Source organism: Choloepus didactylus, chromosome 5 (assembly GCF_015220235.1).
Source record: "Choloepus didactylus isolate mChoDid1 chromosome 5, mChoDid1.pri, whole genome shotgun sequence".
Lineage (NCBI taxonomy): Eukaryota > Metazoa > Chordata > Mammalia > Pilosa > Megalonychidae > Choloepus > Choloepus didactylus.
The window spans coordinates 38,158,517-38,180,554 of record NC_051311.1 but is presented as its reverse complement, the minus strand read 5'-3'; the positions used below and the strand labels follow the sequence as shown (position 1 = coordinate 38,180,554).

Sequence of the window (22,038 nt, the reverse complement as noted above, 5' to 3'; positions counted from 1 at the left end):
GAAATCCCTTGTACACGTCTCCTCCAATAGACAGTCCTCGCCTTCCTTCATAACCAAGTCATGTTCTCTCTTTGAATATTCTCAGAACATAGCTCTTTCCTTGGTTCTTCCCTCTATTCATCTCTCCTCAATAATTCTCTACTGTTTCTCTGTTTATTCCTCTCTTAATGTCTGGTTTTACGATGTTCTGCATGCTTCAGAAAAGAACAACTTATATATATATATAGGTCAAAATAAGAACTGAGCAGAACCTGAAGGGGTAGGATAAATTGCTTGTTCTCTCATGATTTGGATTATTTCCCCTCAGTTTCCCTCCACTGTGGGTGTCTCCCCTTGCCCCCTCTAGCTCACCCCTTTCCCAGGAGTGTCTGTGTCCTCCTCCAGTTCTACTGGTCCTGTTGCTTCCAGAGTCTTCTCACTGATGGCTTGCCTTGCTCTCTTGTCTGCCTTAAAATCATCCGATTCTAAAAATCCTACCGATCCTTTCTTTCCAAGATCATTCTGTCAGTGACTACTTCCTCACCCCCAGGGCCCGTTTATCTTGTGGATATTTCCTTCCACCTTCCAGCTGCTGCTCTATCATTTCCTTTTGAGCCTCCCTGGGAGTTGCTGCTCTGACTTCAGTTACTAGACCTCCTTGCCCAACCAGGTAAAAAAAATGAAATAACAGTTGAATCCCCAAAACCAACATGCCCAGGGCTAAAGGGGAAAATAAATGGAAGACAGTCCCCAGAGCAGACTCTTGGGGTCTGGAAGAGTGATTAGCGCTTTGGAAAATTGCAGGAAGGGCCCAGAATTGCCTCTCTAGGCAACGAACAAAGACTCTAGGATCTTCCTCTCCTCTCTGATAGTCAGTCCCCAATCCTCCTGGGTCACTTCTAACTGCTAAGTTGTATGATGAGGTGATGAGCAGAGGCAAGTTCCTCCTGATTCTAAAGTTTAAGTTTCAGAGACCCCACAATTGCAAGCGGTCCTTATTTTTCTAAATTAGGATCTACCAAATTGTATAAAATCTTGATCTGTCCCTGGATAGGAGAAAGCTCTTCTGGCTTCTAGGGGTTAGGGACTAATAAGAAGGTCAAGAGGGCTGTAAGTGAATTGCTATAACAGGGTTCAGCATAATACACCCTGCCTCTATCAAGAGGGTACCCTCCCATGGAGAATCCAAGGCTACTTAATTATCTCTGAGTTGAATCTTACTGGGTCCAGAATCTCTTCTGGATTCTCCACTCCAGGCCTTTGAGTCACAGCCAACCCAACCAGATCTTTAGTCTTGCAGCCTCCTAGAGGCTAGTCTAGGACCAGTGGATGCCAGGCCCCCTGCTAGCTTGATGTTCCCTTAAGTCATCTATTCAATTCTTCAAGGCTTAGCTCTAGTTCTGCCAACCCAGAAGTGATCTCTACTACCAGGGGAAGGCACCAACACCACCACTTTAAGACCCTCCCTTTGCTCTTGCATCAACAGAGCCCATCCACCCCGCCCTCTGGGCATTTTGGGTCAGTGCAATCTTCTTAGAAGCCAGAATATGCCTTCCCTTACAGAACTGACAGCAGAGAGCCGAGACCAGGCTGGAAAGACTCATTTGCCCCAACCCCTCATCCTTGGATCTTGCTGGTGTCCCCAGGAATCCCCCTCTTGCAGCTTCTCTACTCCCGGCAGTGGAGAAAAATGAAGCAATTCTGAAAAAGAGACGTGGGGACTGGGGTTTCAAGGGTTAGGATGCTGGGAGGAAAGGCATTCATTTGGAAAGGAGTATGGGAAGTCTTTGATGAGGCCTCAGGCGCTCTGGAGACAGAGCAGGGTGGAGGCGTTCTGGGATCGAAAGGTGCTGTGTTTGGAACGGAATTCGCAGCGGGTTCCGCAGAACCTTCGAACTGTGAGTCTGGGACTCCCGGGTTCCAGGCAGGTGCCGAGATTCTGAGTGAGGCTCCTGACTGGGGTTTCCAGGTGAACGCGGCTTGCGCACGGCGCCCATGCGGGCCCACAGCACTTACCGGTCAGACTTGGGAAAGTCTCTGAGAAGTGCGCAGGCGGGGGCGGTGGGGGTTCTGCCACTTTTTCTCGCGCGGGCAGCAGCTCGTCGGGTTCCAGGCCGCCCTCCGGGCGCCGGGCGCCTAGTTCGGGGTTGTTTCGGGTGGCAGTGGCGGCGGCGGCGGCAGCAGCGGCGGCGAGCTCTGGGGGCCCGTAGAAGGCGTCGGGAGGCTCCGTGAAGCTGGGCAGCGCTGTGGTCAGCGCCACCATTGAGGGCACGGCCTGGCCCAGCCCCGCGCAGAAGGTGTTGGTAAGGCGGCCGGCGAAAGAGGCCAGTGGGGCGAGGGGCGGGAGGCCCGCGGGCAACGGCGCTGGGGCCAGCGCTTGCGGCAGCACCAGCGGCCGGTAGGGCATGAACATGGGGTAGCCAGTGTAGAGTAAGTGGCCAGAGCGCGGCGGGGGCGGCCCGATCAAGGAGTCGATGGAGAAGGCAGTGCCTTGGCCCCCGCCGTTGCCCCCGCCACTGCCCCCGGGGGCGCCGCCGCCTCCGGGTCTCTGCATCGTGCCCGGAACTGCGGCCGCCCCGGGGCGCTCCTCTTAGGCGCCCCGCGCTCGAGCTCCAGCGGCTTCGCGCCGCGGCTCGGAAGCCCGGCGCCCCGGGGTTGCGGCGCCCGGCGCGGAGCGGGCTCCCTCCCTCGCTCCCGGACCGGAGGTGGCGGCGAGGAGCGGGCTCGGCGCAGTGTGGCTCCGGCGCCGCGCTCACTCTCTCTCATAAGGAGGGAGGGGGCGGGCGAGCGGGCGGGCTGGGGGTGTCGCCCTCCGGACTCATCCATCTTCCTCAAATTACGCTTCACTTCCTCCCTCCGCCCGCCCGCCGCCGCCGCCGCCCGGCTCCCGCTCCCTCCGCAGAGCCCGTTCCCAGCGGCTCGGTCGGCCCGGCCCCCGGGACCCCGCCCGCCCTCGACCCGCCCCCTGCGGCCCAACCAACTATTATTAATGGAGATTGATGAGGCCGGACACCGCCGCTTTGTGAAAGTTTGCGGCGGACGAAAAGGCGGTGGCAGCTGCTGTGACGGTCCCACTCCCTCCACCCACCCCACCCCCACCCTCGCACCCACTCGCCCCGGGCTCGGCCAGGGCTCGGAGGGCGCGCGGGCAGCGGACGGTGCCGGACAGGGCGCCGCGGGAAGAGCGGGGGACGCGGCGACGGCGTGCGGGCAGGAGCGCTGGTAGGGGCGGGCGAGGCCAGGTGGGAGGCAGGAGGGCGGGAGCGGCTGAACAACAAGGACGCGAACCCCACCCCGCCGGCCGCCGCCCTTGGTGGGACCACGCGGCCGCGACCCGCCCCCCGACGCCGCCCTCCGGGGCCCTGGAGTGCACGACGCGGCGGGGCCCAAGAACAAGTCCTGGCGCGGTTGGCGGGACAGAGAGCCTCCGCCACCCACCGCACACTCGAGCCGCTGCCCGGTCCGCCGCCCTGCCGCGGAAACCCGACTGCGGGTAGCGAGGGCGCGGAGACTGCAGGGGGCGCCGCTCCGCCAGCTCCACGTCGCCGCGAGGGCCACTCTTCTCGAGTCCCTTTTCCTCCTCTGTCATTTCTTCTCCACCCCATTCGCATTCTCTCCCCTGTTCTCTGTTCTCTTGACATTGGCTCTTCTCCTTCCACATTCCCTCCTCCATCGCCAACTCCTTGTTCCCTTGTACTCGCCTCTGTGGGTAATTTCCTCGAGTGTCCACACTATGCCAAGTACTTACCATGCTTCTCACCATTCCCTTCCATCTTCCTCCCATCCTTTACATCCTTTTCCTTCCTCCCACGATTTCCCCCGTTCCTACCCCCGTTTCTATCCCTACTCTTCTCTTTTTGATTAAACTCTTTCCCATCTCTTATTCTCCATCCCGGTCTGTCTTATTGTTTTTGTTTTTTTCCCCCCTCTTTTCTCGCCTATATCTGTATCTCTTGTCTGTCTGTCTTCTGTCTGTCTGTGTGTTCTGTCTCCCTCCCTCGCTCTCTCCCTCTCTTCTGCTATTAATTTCCCTGATTGGCTCCCTGGCTTCAGCGCGCTGATGAGCCCTATTCATACCGGGCCTGACACTCTCGACCTGCCCTGGCTGATTGCTGGGGGCCGGCCCCAGGAGCACTGATGAGCCCCGAGGGTCAGCAGCGCTAATTATCCGCTAATTGCGGATGACTCTGCTCACCTCCCCGGTTCTTAAGAACCGAAGTGGTGGCGCCTTTTACCCTCCCCCTCCTCCTGATTCCCAGCAGTAGAGTTGTCAATCCAGAGGCAAAAAAGTCATGGGCACTTTGGCTTGATAGGAGCTTCAGGTCAGCTGGCAAGAACGAGACTTAAGACAGGCAAGACAGAGACAATAGTGAGTAGAACAAGAAGCTGAGCTTCAGGATCTAGAACAAGCCTGGCCAGGTAAGTGAGGTCTTCTGGTCACTAAGAAACTGTTATTAGGGTGGAGCTGGTTAAAAATCAAGAATATCAAAGCCAGGCAAGTTTAGGAAGATGCGATCTAGATAGGGGAGATTATTTGATTCAGGTGAGGAGGAAAGCCTAAGCCAACAAGTCCCAGAGTGTCAGAGCCAAGACAGGGCAGGACAGGAGGCAACTCTGGATCTCTGTAATATTTGTTCAAATCAGGAGTTGGCCTAGTGGACACCACTGATTTATTAAGCATCAGCACCCTGGAAGACACTGTCACTAGAGTGGAACTGAGGAAGAGGGTGGTACCCAGGAAGGAAGCTTTCTTTCAGTATGCCTTGATTGACAATTCATCAGTGAGGTGAGAGGAGAGGAAAGTATCATTTTCATGCAGTCCTCATCTATCTTGGGTTCTACATTAAAGCCAGTGAAACTTCGAAGAGAGGAGTCTGGTGGGAGGATGTTGCCATGGAGAAAGAGGAGCCTTAACTTAGTTCTGGGAACCCAACTCACTACTGAGACACTAAAGACATCTCTGTCTAAAGACATTCTTCAGAACAATCTTTTGTTGAATTAACCAAGCACTTCACAGTACAATGCAGAAGCCCATACTTCAAAAGTGTACGTTACTTAGAAAAGGACAGATAAAGAAAAAATTAGAGATGGATAAAGAAAAGATTAGCTGACTGAATAAACAAGTTGGACTTGACAAAAAAAAGAAGTGTACTTAAACAGTAAGAGGTCAACTACTGTACTTAGTTCAATGGCTTTATGGTGTTGGATCCATAACAGAGGCTTATTGACTTGATAAATTATTGAGGGAACTTTGGCCTACAATAAGTGAAATTAAAACTGTTGAGTAGTCAGTCACAGCACCAATCAAATAAGGCATGAAAAAAGTCATTTTATAAATTGTTCGTTCATTCGTTGTTGTTTTTTTTTTTGCATAGTTAATAAAATCATATAGTAAAAATCAAAAAGCTTAAAAGGTTATATAGCAATACCTCTCACTCCCACCAGTTCCCTGCCTCCCCCAGAAAAATGCCACTTTAATAAGCCTGTTACTCTCTAATGGGACAGAGTCAAACATATATTGTAAGGATTCAAGGTTAAAGACCCTTCTACTCTTGAAGATGTATGTTATCCAGCTCAAGCCAAGAGCTTATTGCCAGAATTATACTTAGTACTGTGAGATTCTCTGCTCGAGCTGCAACAGAGAGTACAGGCTTAAACCTTGGTGCCAACACATCCCAGTGGGCTACCAACTCTGAACTGAGGCAAAGGAAACCTCAGTGACACTGTATTGATCTAATATGGGTTATGTTTGTTATACAGTGTATTTCATAATCCATTTATATCCTAAATCTGTTACTATACATGCCTTTGCCATGCTGAGATCATGAAGTGTGCATTCTGCCCAGTCCTTGACATTCAGTAGCTAAATTGGGATAAAAGCCCTCACATACTTAGTGTCCTTTGACTGCCCCTTTCATGGAGTGTGGAACTGAGGCAGCATGGCAAAATGGAAAAAGCACTGGATCTGGAATAAAAAGACTTAGAATCAAGTTCCTTTTCTGACCCCTTATTGGGCAATGTGACATTGGCCCCTCTTTGACTTAACTTCTCCATCTGTAAGACAGGGTTATTAATACCTACTCTGTCTAGTCAAAGAGCTGCTGCCAGGATGACGTGAATATGAGGAAACACCTTTCAAAATGAGTTCCTGCTGCATTAAATGGACAAAGGAGTAGAGCGGCCAAGAATGAAAGAAATGTATATTCCCCTAAATCAGCAGCCCTCCAAAAATTGCTTCTTGCTTTCCCATCAGTACCAAGGCCAGGGACAGAAGCCATGGCTGCTTCTCTACCAGTTAGCTTCTTTCTTTACCAGGAGAGAACTCTGTGTTTTTTTCCTACTGAATCCATGAACAGGACCATTGTGGGAAAGAACCTCATCTCATGGTCTAAAATGGAATTCTAAAAGCGCTTCTTTGGTTGTCTTCATGCTCTGACTTGTCCCATTCTCACCACCCCACCGGTTTGGGAAATGCTCCTGACGGAGGAATTTTAATTTGCATCTACCCTCTCTGCTCGTGCCTATCTCCCGAACCCCATCACCTGGCTTCCACTTCATGGAATGGAAACCAGCACGTAGAGTGCTAATAAAGAACGAAGTCTTTTCAAATCAAAGCCAACAGAGATCTATACCTCCAACTCCACTTTTTGGCGGGAGAGTCCTCTCTGTCCGCGGGCACCCTCTCGTGGCAGCAGTGCGCAAGTGTAGCTAGCCATCGGGAAAGAGACGCGGAGTGCTGCAGCGCCCCCTGGTGTTAGTCCAGGAGACGCGCCGAGGGCAAAGGCAAAGGACCAGGTGAGCGGTCCAAGAGCGAGTGCGCTGTGGCGCTTCTGGGTACTTAACTGGGAGTGCACTGGTTGGGTGGGGATTGTACACGAATGTCTTAAAGTCTAGTGTGTATGTGTGTGGGTACATGTATGCTTCTCGTGTCCGGGTACTTGAACCCAGTGTATCTGTTGTGTTAAATGTGTGCTGTACGTAGGGGCATACGCGTTTACATGCGGATAGGTTGTTGGTGGGGAGGTCCGTGCCTCCAGTGCAGGGCGGAGTCCTCACGGAGGCGTGAAATTGGTTTGGAGGAAACACATTACGGAAAGCAATTACCGGGGAGAGGTTCTGGGCCCGCGGGACCGACAGCTAGGAGGCTGAGGAGGAAGCTCCCGGGCTTGCAAGTGTGTCTGGAAGTCTAACCCCAAAAAGGACCTTGCTTAACACGTCCCCGCTAAGAGGAGAACTCGTGAAGGTAGGCAGTAGCCTCTCCATATTGACCACTCCACACCGCCTTTCCTCACTCTCTCCTCCCCTCCCTTAAAAAGGCATCCCATGAGGATCCAGTACTCTCCAGACAGGTCAGAAATCTCCCTCATTCTTACAACTTTAGGAGAATCAATCCCTGCTTCTGTGAAGTCTTCCCAGATCCCTGCCCCCATTCCCCTACTTCCTCTTAATGCCCTCAGCTCATGCTCCTACATTTATTTTGCATTCGTTTGATTGTTCCTTGTGTTGTAACTAGTTGTTCCCACAGTCGTTTTGCAGACTAGATTGAAAATTCACTGAGGGCAGGAAGGTATCTCATTCACAGTGGTATATTAAGTACCTAAAAGCTGGGACTCAGGGAGCACAGAATAAATTATTTGGATGGGATTAAATTAAATTTACATCAAAATCATAAATAAGACTACTCTCTCAGGAAAGCCATCTCCTTGAGAATCAGGATTCTCTTAGAACAGAGCTTTAAACATTTTTCACATACCAACGATTCCCACACGTATATCCCCAAACCTGCCCTTGCCGCTGAACCCCAGGTTCATATATCCAAATGATCTCATCACACCCCCTTTGAGATGTCTAGTAGGCATTTCAAATTTAATACACCCCAAATAGACCTTTTGAACCCCCCTTGCTCCATTCTCATCTTCCCCATCTTAATAATCAGCACCACCATCCATCTAGTTGCTCAAACCCAAAAACTGAGAGACATCCTGCGTTATTCTCTCCTTCAGCCCCCCACATCCACTCCCTGAGCAAGTCCCATCAATTCTCCAAGAAGGATCCTAAATCTCCCCTATTACTATCCTAGCTCTTATCTAGACTACTGCAGTAGTTTCCTAACTAGTCTCTCAGATTCTATATCTCCTTCCCCTCTGTGCTGGTTTGAATGTATTATGTCCCCCAGAAAAAGCCATATTCTTTGATGCAATCTTGTGGGGCAGACATTTTAGTGCTGATTAGATTGGAATCCTTTGAGAGTTTTCATGGAGGTGCACCCCACCCAACTGTGGGTGATGACTCTGATTGGATAATTTCCATGGAGGTGTTACTCCACCCATCAGGGTGGGTCTAAATTAAATCACTGGAGCCATATATATGAGCTGACAAACAGAAGGAACTCAGTGTAGCTGTGAGTGACATTTTGAAGAGGAGCTACAGCCAAGAGGGACACTTTGAAGAAAGCACAGGAGCTGCAGATGAGAGACAGTTTGAAGACAGCTGTTGAAAGCAGACTCTTGCTCTGGAGAAGCTAAGAGAGGACAAATACCCCAAGTGCAACTAAGAGTGACATTTTTGAGGAACTGCAGCCTAGAGAGGAAAGTCCTGGGAGAAAGCCATTTTGAAACCAGAACTTTGGAGCAGATGCCAGCCACATGCCTTCCCAGCTAACAGAGGTTTTCCGGATGCCATTGGCCATCCTCCAGTGAAGGTACCGATTGCTGATGTATTACCTTGGACACTTTATGGCCTTAAGACTGTAACTGTGTAACCAAATAAATCCCCTTTTATAAAAGCCAATCCATCTCTGGTGTTTTACATTCTGGCAGCATTAGCAAACTAGAATACCCTCCCCCAAGCCATTCAGCAGCCGAATGATCTTTTAAAACCTAAGTCAAAACCACAATGAGATACCATTTCACACCAGTTAGAATGGCTGCTATAAAAAAATGAAAAATAACAAGTGTTGCAGAGGATGTGGAGAAATAGGAACACTCATTCATTGCTGGTGACAATGTAAAATGGTGCAGCCACTGTGGAGGACAGTTTGGCAGTTCCTCAGAAAGCTAAGTATAGAATTACCATTTGACCCTGCAATCCCACTACCAAGTATATACCCAAAAGAATTGAAAGCAGGGATTGAATAGATGTTTGTACACCAATGTTCGTAGTGGCAGCATTCATATTTGCCAAAAGGTGGAAACAAACCAAGTTTCCATCAACCCAAGAATGGATAAACAAAATGTATATACATACAATGGAATACTATTCAGCCATAAAAAGGAATGAAGTCCTGAAATATGCAACAACATGGATGACCACGAAAGACATCATGTTGAGTAAAATAAGCCAGACATAAAAGGATAACTATTGTATGATCTCACTGATTTGAAACAGAAAACAGAATATAAGTTACCAGGGCATAGGGTGGGATAGGGAATGGGAAGTTAAGGATTCCTATTTGGAATGATGGAAATGTTTTGGTAACGGATGGTGGTGATGGTAGCAAAACATTGTGAACTTAAGACCACTAAAATATAGACATCTGAATGTGATTAAAAGGGGGAAATTTCATATTATGCAGAATAAAATTTTTAAAAATCCATGGAACTACACTACACAGTGAACCCTAAGTCAAACCATGGACTTTAATTAATAGTACAATTATAAAAATGTGCTATCATCAATTGTAACAAATGTTCCACACCAATGCACAGTGTTGGTGGTAGGGTGGTGGTCACATTGCCCTTTTACATTTCTCAACAAAGCACTTGGGATTAGCTGATATTTTCTCATCTATTTCCTTGGTGTCTCCCTCTCCCTATTAGAACGTAAACTCTAGTGGGGACTGGAGAGCGAGGACTTATATGCCCTGTATCTGTGGTGCCTAGAACACAGTTGTGCAAACGAATGAATAATAGGGCATACCCCACCCCCCAGGATCCCCACCCTAGGACAAGATAGGAATCTCCGGGAGCAGCCCCAAAAAGGTGCTTCACAGTAAACAGAACTCACCATGGCAGGCTTTCCCCAGCACAAGCCTCACCCTGGAAAGCCTCTTCCCGCCCCCCAAACCCGGCCAGCCCCACTCCTTCAGGGCCCTGGCCTCGCCCTTATGAGGTGGGGTCCGAGGGCTCAGGACCAGCCTCGAGTTCCTACAGCCGAGGGGCGCCAGGCCACAGTTGACCCCTCCCGCCTGGCTGTCTGGGATCCCGGCCCGGACGTCTCTTCTGAAAACAGCCGCCCTGCGTCCCCTCGACCCAGGCCGGCTGGGCGTCTGGAGGCCCAAACCCAGCGAGTCTGCCTGGGATTCAGGGTGCCGCTCACCTGCTCCTGGTCGCGTCTGTGCCTCCGCCTCCTTGCAGCCCTCCGCAGGCGGTGCTAGGGGTCCTCCTTGCCTCCGGGTCTGGCCTGCGGCCTCGCCCGCGCACGGTCTCTGCCTTCGCGTCCTCGCAGACCGGCCCTTCGCCGCCTCGCGGTTGGCGGGAAAGACGTGCGCTCCGGCGCACGCGCACTCCGGACCCCAGCGAAATCCGCCCAGCGACCGTCGACGTCACGCACGACTGTGCACGTGACTGGCTGTTTTGTGGCTCCGGTAAACTGTGTCCGGCGGGCTCCTGGCTGCTGGGGCTTCCTTCAGAGACTTCAAATCCTGTCTGGTATTTGACCCTCTCCTTCTCCCTGTTTTACGGAACTTGAGCCGGGAGAGGCAAAGAGGCTTACGTTCCACAACAAGTTAATGGGAGGGCTAAGACCCACGTCATCTAACCCAGCTCAGGGCTCTTTCCACTACAAAACTAAATTTAAGGAAGGAGCAGATAAGGAGAGGCTGGAATCATTTGTACAGCCTGTGTTCCCTGACCTTCGTTGTCAGGCAATAAGTATCATTTTACTTATTTATTTTCTAAACCTGGGTCTTTAATGCTCACCTCACCCAATCATAACCTCTGTGTGCTGAGTCCAACCCATTTGTTCCACTTTACCATTCATTCGCCTGCCACTTCATCTCACCCTTTACCATCCTGCCACAACTGCCTTCACTGCTTCCATTTCCACAGCGGCTCTGCTTACCCAAGCCCCTGACTCTCCTTCAGACCTTTTCTAGCACTCCATCACCTGGTGGCCATTCCCACAATTTCATGGGGCCAGAGGGGCAGGTCTGCAGAGGAGATCTGGCCAGAGCTGGTGGATGCCTCAGGGGAAGCTGGGAGTACCGCGGGGCAGATACAGCAGGACCCTGTAAATCTGCCCATCCGAAGACTCCTGTCCTGACTCCTCTGTGGGTGAGCCAGCTCAGAGAAAGCACTAAACACAGTACAGGCCTGGAGATTTTTAATGCACATACAGAGTTTGGATTTAAAACACAGGATGGGCTAGAGGGGGTTCCTCAGGAATCAATCACCTGAGAGACCCCCAAGAAGAAGGTATCTCTTGCCACAATATCTCTGTCTTCATCAGACATCACCTTGCCACTGGGCTCTCTGCTTCGCTCTCTGGCAGGAAATCACAGCATCTGCATCTTCCTGCTGATAGGGCCACCTCAGTTCAGACTCAGGCTTGGTTTCAGGGCACTGTGGGAAGCTGGCAGGTACGCTGGGGGCTGGGACATCTGCTTTCAGGCTCCAAAAGGCCATGGATGTTTGGAAGGAGAGGTTTGGATTCAGAGTAGTCGGTGCTCAGGGAGGCTGGCTGGTTCCTGGCCAGGACTCTGCTCCCTGCTTCCACCCACCCCCACCCCAGCAACACCTGTGACTGGCCACAGAGCCCAGGACTCACCTAGTAGAGCACATCCTCGAAATCCAGCTGCAAGTAGCGGAGCAGGCGGGGTGGCAGGGGAAGGCGGGGCAGGGCATGGGGCAGGTAACCAGCCAGGTGAGAGCGGAGCGCACAGCGGCTCAGATGCTGCAGCGATCTTGGCTGCCTCACCAAGGCGAAGAGGGAGGAATAGAAACGGTGGTGCTTCTGGGGACAGAATGGCATGGGGCTCAGCAAGAGGCAGTCTTCGGGAAGCAGCACCCACTCAAAGGAGGTTGGTGACTGGTGGGGTTTCTACAGGAATATCTGGGGTGTCCACTGTGAGTTTTCTTCTCTTGAGGTATGGGAGGGTCTCTGGGTAATTTCTTTGGGGAGTGGGGGAGTGCTGGAGCTTCCCTTTAGGAGGAGGGAGTCTCTCTGGGCCCAAGTAGAGTGATTCTGTGTTAGGGAGTAAAGGTCTCCTGAAGCAGCCCTGGAGTCTGACCTGCAGAGTTTCTGGGGGCACCAGGCCCATGGCCTCCTCAGGAAGCTGCATGACACTGTAGGTGTTCATCAGTACCTCGATGGTCCGCGGGGATGTGCACCAGCGCTCCAGCACCTGGAGGGGGCAGAGAGGCATTGATGACCCCAAGGTTACCCACCCTGCATGTGCCCAGACAGCTAACGGCTAACACTTCTTTTGCTCATACAGACACTTCTTAGCCCTTTACATATATGAACTCTTTTCATCCACATCCCTACAAGGTACAGACTGTTGTCATCCTTATTTTACAGAGAGGGGAAACTGAGGCACAGAGACACTAACTGACTTGCCCACGACCACACAGTAAATTGTAGTTCCAGCATTCAAAACCAGGCACTGTAGCTCCTCGTCCTTAACCGCTATACTTTCCTGCTCTACCTTCTGCCTCTCCAAGGCTCTTGCTGACTTTTCTGTGGGATAAGGAATGGAGCCCATGACCTGTAGTTGGAGCTCCTGAACCGATGAAACAGGTAAAGATACATCAATTTATTAAGCCAAATCTGCTAGATGTCAAGCGAGGAGTAGAGACAATGACAACTGGGTTCAGAGAGGGGGCAGCTGGAGGGGTCAAGGTGGGTTTCCCAGAGGTGGGGAAATGTGAGTAGAACTCAGGAGCCAGGAGGGCATTTCAGGAAGAAGGGGCAGTGCCACAAAGGCTGGAAGCAGAACTGCACACAGCAGTTATGGAGGGTTTGATAGGGGTGGTCGGGGGGGATAGAGTTGGAGGCTAAGAGTGGGGCCTGGTTCATTCTTTCATTCATTCATTCAGTAATTTCCTGATGGCCTTCTATGTGCCAAGCACTGGGGATATAGCAGTAAAGAAGACAGATGAGGTCTTTTTCACCTGGGAGCTTATAGTTCAGAGGGAAAACATAACACATAACCACTTACAGACATGCTTTTGCAAGAACAACTAAGTAGGGTAAGGTTGAGAGTGGCTGGGGAGGGCGCCATATGAGATGGACTGGTCAAGAAAGGCCCAAGAAGAAGATGGGGAGTGGGGCATGCAGCAGGGGCAGCTTATGGAGGGGCTGTCTGTGTGGTCAGAAACACAGCCACATGGGGCCGGGCACACAGATACCATCATACCCTTCCGTGCCTATAATCATTTCCCCACCTTCTCCACTCTGTCACTTGCTGGATCTGAAACTATGAGCAGTGATCACAGACCTGTTTTCAAATCTCAGAGTAGCTATGTACCAACTCCCAAGCAGCACCCTGCACATAATGTGCCATGACCCACACATGCACTACTGCACTTAATACTGAGAGTTCATGGACCCCAAGTTAAAAGCCCTGCCCACAAGGACAGGGGACTCTTCCTCCTGGCAGGCTGGTAGTGCTGGTGGACAGTGGGGAGCAGACGAAAGGCCAGGCCTGGGCCAGGGAATGGGGCCCTGGGGAAAGTGGTGTACCCACCTGAGGCCCTCTGACTGTTGCCCTACATCTGGGGCAGTGCTTACAAGAGGTGCCCCCATATTCCACTGTGTCTCCCCAAGCTGCTCCTGCCCAGTCTCCCTGGGGCAGGCCTCCTTACCTCACTTCTTAGAGCTCAGAAAGAACAGTTTGGCTACACCTGACTTCCTGCTCTTACCTCCTACTCATGTCTGCAGTTCAGATTAGTGTCTCTGGTCTCCCCAGGCCACACTGATTCCTGCCTCTGCTCTTTGCTTATGATGCTCATCCTGCCTGTTCCTCCCTCCATCTTTCCAAGTCCTGTCCATCCCAAGTCCTGCCTCCTCCAGGAAGCCTTCTGTAGCTATTCCAACCTGCATCACTCTCTCCCTTGCCTTTACATTTACATTTGCTTTACATTTGGATAATGCTTAAATGCTTATTAAGAGCTTTTGCCTACATTATTAACTTTAAAACAATAATAGCTAATATGCATTGAGCAAGAACTATAGGTTAGGTCCTGTCCACAGGGCTTTCTGTAGATTATGTTGTCTAGTTCTCACACTAACCCTCTGAGGCAGGTAGACTGTTATTATCCCTGTTTTACAGAACTGAGGCTCAGAGAGATCAAGCCATTTGCCCAGGGCCCCAGGGTTGGTGAGTCTGGTCCCAGAGCCTGCATCTTAGTCACCACCTGCCCCAGAGGTGGTCAAGAAGATTGAGGTAACTTATGTAATACCCTCAGACCCAGGTCTGATGTGTAGACAGAGCTGTGTTTGCTTCCACTACTACCATCTATGCTCCTACAACCTTTTTACCACTGTTAGGTAGAGACTGTATCACATGCAAGAAACTTGGGGTTCAAAAAAATTTAAGGACTTGCCTAAAATCCCAGGAAGAGGCAACAAAACCAGACCCTGGATCCAGGTCTCCCGAGCTCGGAGTCCAATGTGGCAGCTCCCAGAGAATTCACTGGGGCTGATATTTAATCACAGACGGCTGGTGGAGGCCCCCTTGCCCTCCCATCCATGGACAGGAAGCGCCGCCAAAACTGGGGTTGGGAGGGGGGCTGCAGATCTTGGGAAATGGATGATGACACCTTCCTGCACGTTTTGATCACCTGGGACACGGGGCCCCAGACGGCGCGGTGCAAGGTTGGAAGGCTGGGAGGGATCAGCGGAGGCTGTTTGAGGGCGGAGGGGGCGGGGCCTGGGGCGGGGACTGGGGACACCCATTTGCTGCCGGCTGTCTTCTCCTCCCACCCCCTCCCCAGTGGGGAATCGTTCTCTGTCAGAGCCTCCGTCAGATTACAGGGAATTGCTAGTCTCCTAATTATCTGGTGTTAATAGGAGATTAATTAGTGTTAATTGTTGATTTTCTTGTATTTTCCCAAAGGGGAGACCAATCTGCCGAACTCTCGGGTTGTTTAATTATTTGATCTTGCTTAGGAATCCAGACAGATGCTTCCACGTTTGTGAGTGAAGGGGAGAGGCAGAGACAGCAGGGTTGTGTCCAGGACGGGGTGGGGCCGGACAATCCTGGCGGCAGGGCAAGAGGGGACCTGCCCACACCCCGCTGCCCTCTTTCCTGACCCACATCCAAGGTCACATTTTCCTGAGTCCAAGTGCACCTCCCGGGGTCCCACCCGAGCTCTGGTGCATTCCATGACATTATATAACCCTCTAAACACACACACACACACACACACACACACACACACACACACGCATCACAGTACAACCCTCCAACCTTCCATTCAATCATTTAACAAGGCTCCCTGCAAGTCATCAGTAGCACAGGACTTCAAGTTGAACTCACTTAGGGAAAAATTTAGTAAAGTAAGATGTAGGCTGAAAATTAGCATTAATAGGCATTTGCACAGGTGTCAGTTCAGTGGCTGCTGCTCTGTGCAATGGGTGCATCCTGCTAAGCTCTCAGAAAGTAAGACCGTGTCCTTTTGCAGCTGTTTGGGAGGCCTTGAACCTCATGAAATGGGCTTATCACTCCCACCTTAGGGAAGACTTCTATTTCCAGTGTTTCTTGCTGAACCGATCCCACCGCTAGTCTGAGCTTCTCAAAACACAATTTTCAACACCTCACTCCCCTGATGAAGACCCGTACGCAGCTCCCTATCACCTGTGCCAGTCCTGACTCCTCCTTTCTTTCCAGGTCCTTTATAAACTGGCCTCTCTACTTACACACACACCTCCTGCTGGTCTATGTCCTCGCCTTTGTCCCCTCTTGGGCCCAGCGTAATTGTTGAATGAAAAGACAAAGAAAGAACTAATCTACGTGCCCAAGTGTCTGGACTGTATTCCGAAGCAAGCAGAAGCACGCATCTGGGTCTCTAGTTCCCCACACCATCCACGGCCCTCTGCCCCAGCTGCCCCCGTACCTTGGGGAGGGCCCCAGGCCAGACTCGGACGGCCCCGTGGTTGAGCAGAGCCCGCACCACACGCTCTGGGCTCTGGGCCAGGGTCATGGCTGCACCCTGCAGGGCACAGTGCAGGGCCGTGTGTCCCCCATAGTCCATGGTGTTGGTACTGACGCCATGGGACAGAAGCAGCTCGACGACAGCTGCGTGGCCGTGGCGACAGGCCAGGTGTAGGGGCCGCCTCCTGTCCTGGTCAGCGGCATCGGCGTCAGCTCCAGCCGAGAGCAGTAAGTGGCACAGCTGGAGGCAGCGGGCGGTGGTCACTTCGGCGTCGGCTGGGGACGGGCAGCAGGCATCACAGGCAGCCAGCAGGGGCGTCCAGCCTTCCGCATCCCGGGCATTGGGGCATGCCCCCCGTCTTAGAAGTAGGTCTGCCAGCTCCACGTGGCCAAGCCGGGCAGCCACGTGCAAGGGGGTCTCCTCTTCCTCCTCAGACCGACCATCCACTTTCGCCCCAAACCTCAGGAGCAGCTCTGCACACCTAGGAAGGGGCGAGATAGTGGAGGAGAGGAACGCAAGGCGGAGGTCTTCACCCCCCACCTCATTGACAGTATGAGCTGCCAAAGCAAACAACGGAGGCAGCCTTGGGCGGCTCCTGGTTCTATCTGTCTGCCCTTCACCTTCCATCTTGTCTGTCGCCACTCAATCCAGCAATATTCTTTAGGATCAACAATGTCCTCTTTTAAAGTGCAAATACCCTCTGTGAGCATAGTCCACTAAATTCTCAATAGAAAAAAAAGTGACATAATTATTATGGATTTAGAACAGGCAGTGGTCTAAGGGCTTTATACATATTAATTTACTTAATACTCACAACTCTCCTTCGGTAGGCTATTTAATTATTCTCCTGTCACAGAGGTGGAAACCGGAGAGCTGGAGGATTTCACCTCAGTTTCCACAGCTCATAAATGGAGGAGGAGCTGGCATCAGAGCCCGGGAGGCAGCCGGGCAGTGTGAGGGCACTGCCTGCTGGGGCTGGAGAAGGAAGTTCAGGAGGGAGGTCAGGCCATGGGCACACATGGCAATGGGAGCAGTGGACAAAGAACAACAAAACCAGAACTTGTCAGCCAGCGTTGCTTCAGGATGGCCCCCACAGAAGATGCTACATGCCTGTTAGGAGCCCAGGGAGTCACAGTAACCTGTGCACAAGAATTGGGCTTCAGTTTCCTCATCTGTGGAATGGGAGTAATTAGCAACACTTACACCTCACATGAGCAGCATATGAGATGACTGACAAGCTGTTATCATAACATGGGCCACTTTCAGAGCACTTGGGGCAAGGGGATGGATAGCGTGGATGGTGCTAGGTTCTGTGGGCATTTTACATTATTCTTTCTATATATAGATATATTCTATATATCTATATATATAGAATATATATTTATTTATTTTAATATTTATATAGTTATATAGGTATATATATTTAAATATATTTATATAATTATATTTATATTACATATAAATTATATTTATAATATTTATATTTATAATATATATTTATATATTATAATAAATATAATAAATATTTAGTAAATATATTATAATAATATATATAAATATATATTTATATATTTCTATATATGTGTGTATATATTCTTTCTACCTTTCTATATGCTTGACACTCTCCATAATTTTTTAATTACATTTGTTTACTCAAGAAAGGAAGGAATTATTATCAATGGGTGTGATCTCAAGGAGTCTGGTCTGGAACATGACCAGAACTAAAAATGTGGGATTGTAGAGCACTACACTTTCTGATATGGAAGCCATTAGCCTCAAGACACTATTGAGTCCTGGAAATGCGGCTGCTCCGAATTGAGTTGTACTGCTATATGTGTAAAATGCATATTGATTTTGAAGACTTAGTACAAAAAAAGGAGGGAAAATAGTGCATTACTGCTTTTTATATTGATTACATGTTAAAATGACATTTTGGATATATTCTGTTAATAAAATGCATTATTAAAATTAACTTCACTTGTTTGTTTTTAATGTTTAATGGGATAGTAGAGAAATTAAAATGACACGTGACTCACATTTTCTATTGGATCGTGCCGCTATAGAATACACCTTCAATTATAATATCATTAAATCAGTGGAATCCTCTGGAAGACTGATGATGCTAACAGGAGAGAGAAGGGCACAAAACGGGCACCCAAGGATGAAAAATGTGGCACCATGAAGGAACAAAGATGTGAAATCCTGCAAGTGTGCAGTCTGCGGAGAGAGGGCCTCTGTTGTGGGCAGAGTTAGTTCATGAAAGATTTGCCAAGGCTCCCTTTGCCTGGATTCCACACCTACCAAAAAAATTGTAAGCGAGGACTCATCCTGCTTTCCAGGTCCCCCATACACAGGTCATAATTAGTTGGGTCAGTGCAAAGGAACACACTCTATGGTAAATAATAAAGTGCTACTTTGGGGTGTATTCATCAGTCTCTTGTGAGCTTGGTCTGTGACAGTCCCTTGAGCCCACTCATCTGAGGGTGCCCGGCCAATATGGAAATGCCAGAACTGCCAGGCTGAGAACTGGACCACAGCAGGCCCTTCTCAGTCTACAGCCTATCTGGACACCACTGAACAATAAGCTCCCTGAGGGCGGAACTGTGACTCAGTTGCTGTTGTACTTAGCAGAGTCCCTGGCACATAGGGTCCACTCAGAAAATATTAAAACTTTACAGCAACACCACTTTCCCATGATAGATTAAGACACCTTCCCCAAGGCCAGACCATGCAGCTAGACCCCTGCTATAGCTCTCCTCCACACCTGGGAACCAGAAAACTGTTCAAAGTCCAGGGCACTCCAAAGTACGCAGGGCCGATTGTTGGGCAGTTTGGGGAGTAATTGCCTCCTAACCCCTGACCTGAGCTCCTAGTCTCCCATCGCAGACCACTGATTTGCCAGACTCTGAATGCTCCCCCACCCCCCTGAGAAGATATCTGTGCCTCCCTTCAGAGTGGAACAGGGGATTGGGTGAGGGGTCACTCACTCAAGGGTGCCAGCCCCGCGGCAGAGGTGCAAGGGGCGTTTCCCATCCTGGTCAGGGATGTCAGGGTCAGCTCCCGCCACCAGCAGCACGTGGGCACAGGCAGCGTGGCCGGCAGCACAGGCCTCATGCAGGGCAGTGCGGCCCCCGGGGGCACTGTCTGGCCTCGCCCGCCGCCTCAGAAGCAGCTTCAGGACTTCCGTGTGGCCACGGCTGGCTGCCACGTGCAGTGGGGTGGTCAGCTCCTCTTCGTACGTCAGAGACCACAGTCCTAGGGAGAGAGGGGGGCATGGGCCTCAGACTCTGAGGAGAGGCCAGAGGCTGCCAGTTAACAGGGCCTGGGAAGAGATGAGCCCAGGACACCCCTCTCGCAGCCGCCCCTCTCCCGCTCAGCCCACTCCCTACCCCTGGCCCATACTCAGAGCACGGATGTTGAAGCGGAAATCCCTCCATTGCTCTGGGTTGCTGGTGTCAAAGACAGAATCAGGAGCTAGGCCAGTAGTGGAGTCCGCGAGGATGCGGGAGACAGAGCCCACGTCCCCCGCCAGCACCGCCTGCCAGAAGTCGAGGGCAGGTCCCGAGGCTGTGCGGACGACGATGGGTCCCGGGCCACATTCCTGACACTCTGCAGACCCTCTGCTGGGCTTCTCAACCAGCCTGGCACAGAGGGCACTTCTGTCACGGGGGGCTTCTCCCTGTCCTCTGCACTGTTCTGGAGACCAGCTCATGAGGGCAGAGTGTGAACAGGTGGGAAGGGAGGAGCAGGGAGGGATCGAGGCCAAAGGCAGAGAGGAGGAGCAGAGCAAGAAGGGAAAACAGGCAGACGGAGGGAGAGGGGCTCTGTGTCCCCGAACTCTGAGCTTCTGAGCTGACCTGGCCACACAGTTCGGCAGGAGCTATTCTGGGCTCCACATGACTTCACTCCTGGGCCAAGGTTTAGGCTGTTGGGCAAGCTTCGGGGTGGGGGAGAAACAACCAGGGGCTTCTCCTCTCCCTTAAGCATTTGGTGCCTCTATGCCTGAGGTGGGTCCCCCGCGCCCCCTCCTGCCGCATGGCTCTCAGGCCTCCCCCCATCCAGGCCCTGGGCCCCGGCTGTCCCCGGACCCTCACCCCTCTGGTGGCTGCTCCAGCGCGGCTCGGCGGCCCGGCTCTCCAGCAGCAGGTCGGCCGTGCTGTGTGGGGGAAACAGCTCCTGCAACCTCGCCAGGTCTCCAGTGTACAGCGCGTTCTGCAGGCCCATGTCACGGCACAGCAGCGGCAATGGCCTGGGGATCCCCCAGGCTGGGCAGGACTTGGGACCCCAGTCCCGGCAGGGGAGGCATCCCAGCTGGTGTCCCCAGTGGGGAGGAGAGTTCCTTCCCCTGGGCATGGCTAGTTTCTGGGAGAGAGGGCCAAAGAAGCAGGATGCAGGGCAATGCCGGTTGGTAAACCAGGAGGGCAGAGGCTGAGGCTGAGCCAACTGGAGGCCCAGTATGGGAGGGGCAGGGGAACACACACAGACTGGGCCATAAATAGGCCAGGACTGTCACAGCTCAGTATCAGGGACAGAACCCTCAGGCTGGGATTAGGAGGAGCCAAGAAAACAGAGAGAGGGGTAAGTCCTCAAGGGACACAGATCCTGTCCAACCCCATCATTTCACAGATAAAGGAAACAAAGCCCAGAGAAGGACAGGGATTTGCCCAAAGTCACACAGTCAATTTGTTGCAGAGCCAGGACTAGGACCCAGGATTTCAAGCTTGCCTTTTGGTGCTCTTTCTAGTCTACTGCGTGCTTCACCAGCTCAGTCCACTGCTGAGCCCTGATCCAGGAGGGAGGGGAGTGAGGGTGCAAGATAATTTTTCCTGCCCTCCCAACACCACCCCTTAACCCTGCACCTTCCCACTCCCAAACCCAAGGGAGAGGTCCACAGTAGTATTGTGTGGCAGAGACCACCCCCACTCCGCAAGGCACCCCCTACAGGGTTGTCTGGAAGACAGACTTCTGTCCCAAAGGAATCCGGGCTTGACCCCCAGGCAGCAACAGAAACACCCGATGCCCATTCCAGGTGCTGACAAACACCCCCTTGTCTCCCTAAGATGACCCCTGGGTCTCCCAGATGGCATCTCTACCCTGCCGTAGTTGGACTGGGGCCCTGGTGGAGAGTGAGAAAGAAGAAGAGTCTCTGCCTATCTGAGCACGTGAGGATAAGAAGACTACTCTCATTTGGGGGGATAAAAAAGGAACAAAAGTGGGAGAGAGAAAATTCCAAACCAATCCCCTGGGCTCGGCTGTGAGTCCTACTGCTGCCACCAGGCTCTTGGGTGATTCCAGCCCCAGCAATCTCACTTCCTTGCCCTCCAGTCGGCTTTTCCTACCTGTGGAATGCACCTGGACCTTCGTTCACCCACTGCTTACATTGGCCAAAGGGTCTGCCTCTTCCAGGAGAACGCTGAGGCTTCCCAGCCCTCGACGGCAGCTTTGTCTCCTGCTCCCTCGGTTCCCTGAGCTGTTGTCTCCCCGGCTGGAGGGACCCCACAGGTGGACTTCCACCCAGAGGCATCCCGCTTAGCCCCTTGAGGGACAGGCTTTGGTAGAGGAAGGGGCCCAGAGCTCTGGCAGGAGGGGTGGAAGGGGGAGGATTTCTCATAGAACAGAGGCGAAGACCATACAGAGAAGACACAGGACCTACCAATAGCCCTTGCTCTGGCCACAAAGCCCCTCCATTTGCTCCCCACACACATGCTGAGCCCTTTCTCCCCAGAACCATGTCTCTCTCCACCCCAGCCCCGCCGCTGCCCAGGAGCCCTCTCCTAGTTGATTCCCGAAACATTTTTGTTAATTAAACCTTAGAGATTGGCTAGTCCAACCTCTCTTTACTTTACAGATAAGGAAACTGAGGCCAGAGACAGAAAAGGTTGTCCAAGCTTATACAGAGAGTTAGCTACCGAATGGGGTTAGAACCAGCGTCAGTTAACTTCTAGACTTGCCTTTTTTTCTT

At 51.7% G+C, this 22,038-nt stretch overlaps 2 protein-coding genes across 3 annotated transcripts in view; both read right to left on the bottom strand.

The window, feature by feature from the left end:
- GBX1 (gastrulation brain homeobox 1) overlaps positions 1-2,548 on the bottom strand; it is a 29,495-nt gene extending 26,947 nt beyond the window's left edge. Inside the window, exon 1 of the mRNA XM_037837621.1 lies at positions 1,996-2,548. Within this exon, the coding sequence (XP_037693549.1) occupies positions 1,996-2,533 (538 nt within the window). The 5' untranslated portion in view covers positions 2,534-2,548. The remainder of the gene's footprint in view (positions 1-1,995) is intronic.
- Positions 2,549-11,295: 8,747 nt separating this feature from the next.
- Positions 11,296-21,727, bottom strand: ASB10 (ankyrin repeat and SOCS box containing 10). 2 transcript variants are annotated; one of them, XM_037835803.1, is made up of 5 exons: positions 20,171-21,727; positions 19,064-19,331; positions 16,038-16,557; positions 12,209-12,322; positions 11,296-11,931 (listed from the first exon to the last, which is right to left on the bottom strand). In XM_037835803.1, the coding sequence occupies exons 1-5, from the start codon at positions 20,427-20,429 to the stop codon at positions 11,746-11,748; spliced, it is 1,347 nt and encodes a 448-aa protein (XP_037691731.1). In that variant the 5' UTR covers positions 20,430-21,727; the 3' UTR covers positions 11,296-11,745. The 2 variants fall into 2 exon arrangements, with proteins under 2 accessions (XP_037691731.1, XP_037691730.1); XM_037835802.1 differs by lacking the exon at positions 20,171-21,727 and adding an exon at positions 19,479-20,114.
- Positions 21,728-22,038: the final 311 nt, after the last annotated feature.

What these genes read in the sequence shown, in the direction of transcription:
- ASB10 (XM_037835802.1), bottom strand. Translation starts at nt 19,788, where the DNA reads ATGAGCTGGTCTCCAGAACAGTGCAGAGGACAGGGAGAAGCCCCCCGT. An exon ending in CGCGGGGCTGGCACCCTTGA is followed by an intron (nt 16,558 to 19,063) that starts GTGAGTGACCCC and finishes GCCCCTTCCTAG; the next exon opens with GTGTGCAGAGCTGCTCCTGA. An exon ending in GGCCTGGGGCCCTCCCCAAG is followed by an intron (nt 12,323 to 16,037) that starts GTACGGGGGCAG and finishes TGCCCCCTCCAG; the next exon opens with GTGCTGGAGCGCTGGTGCAC.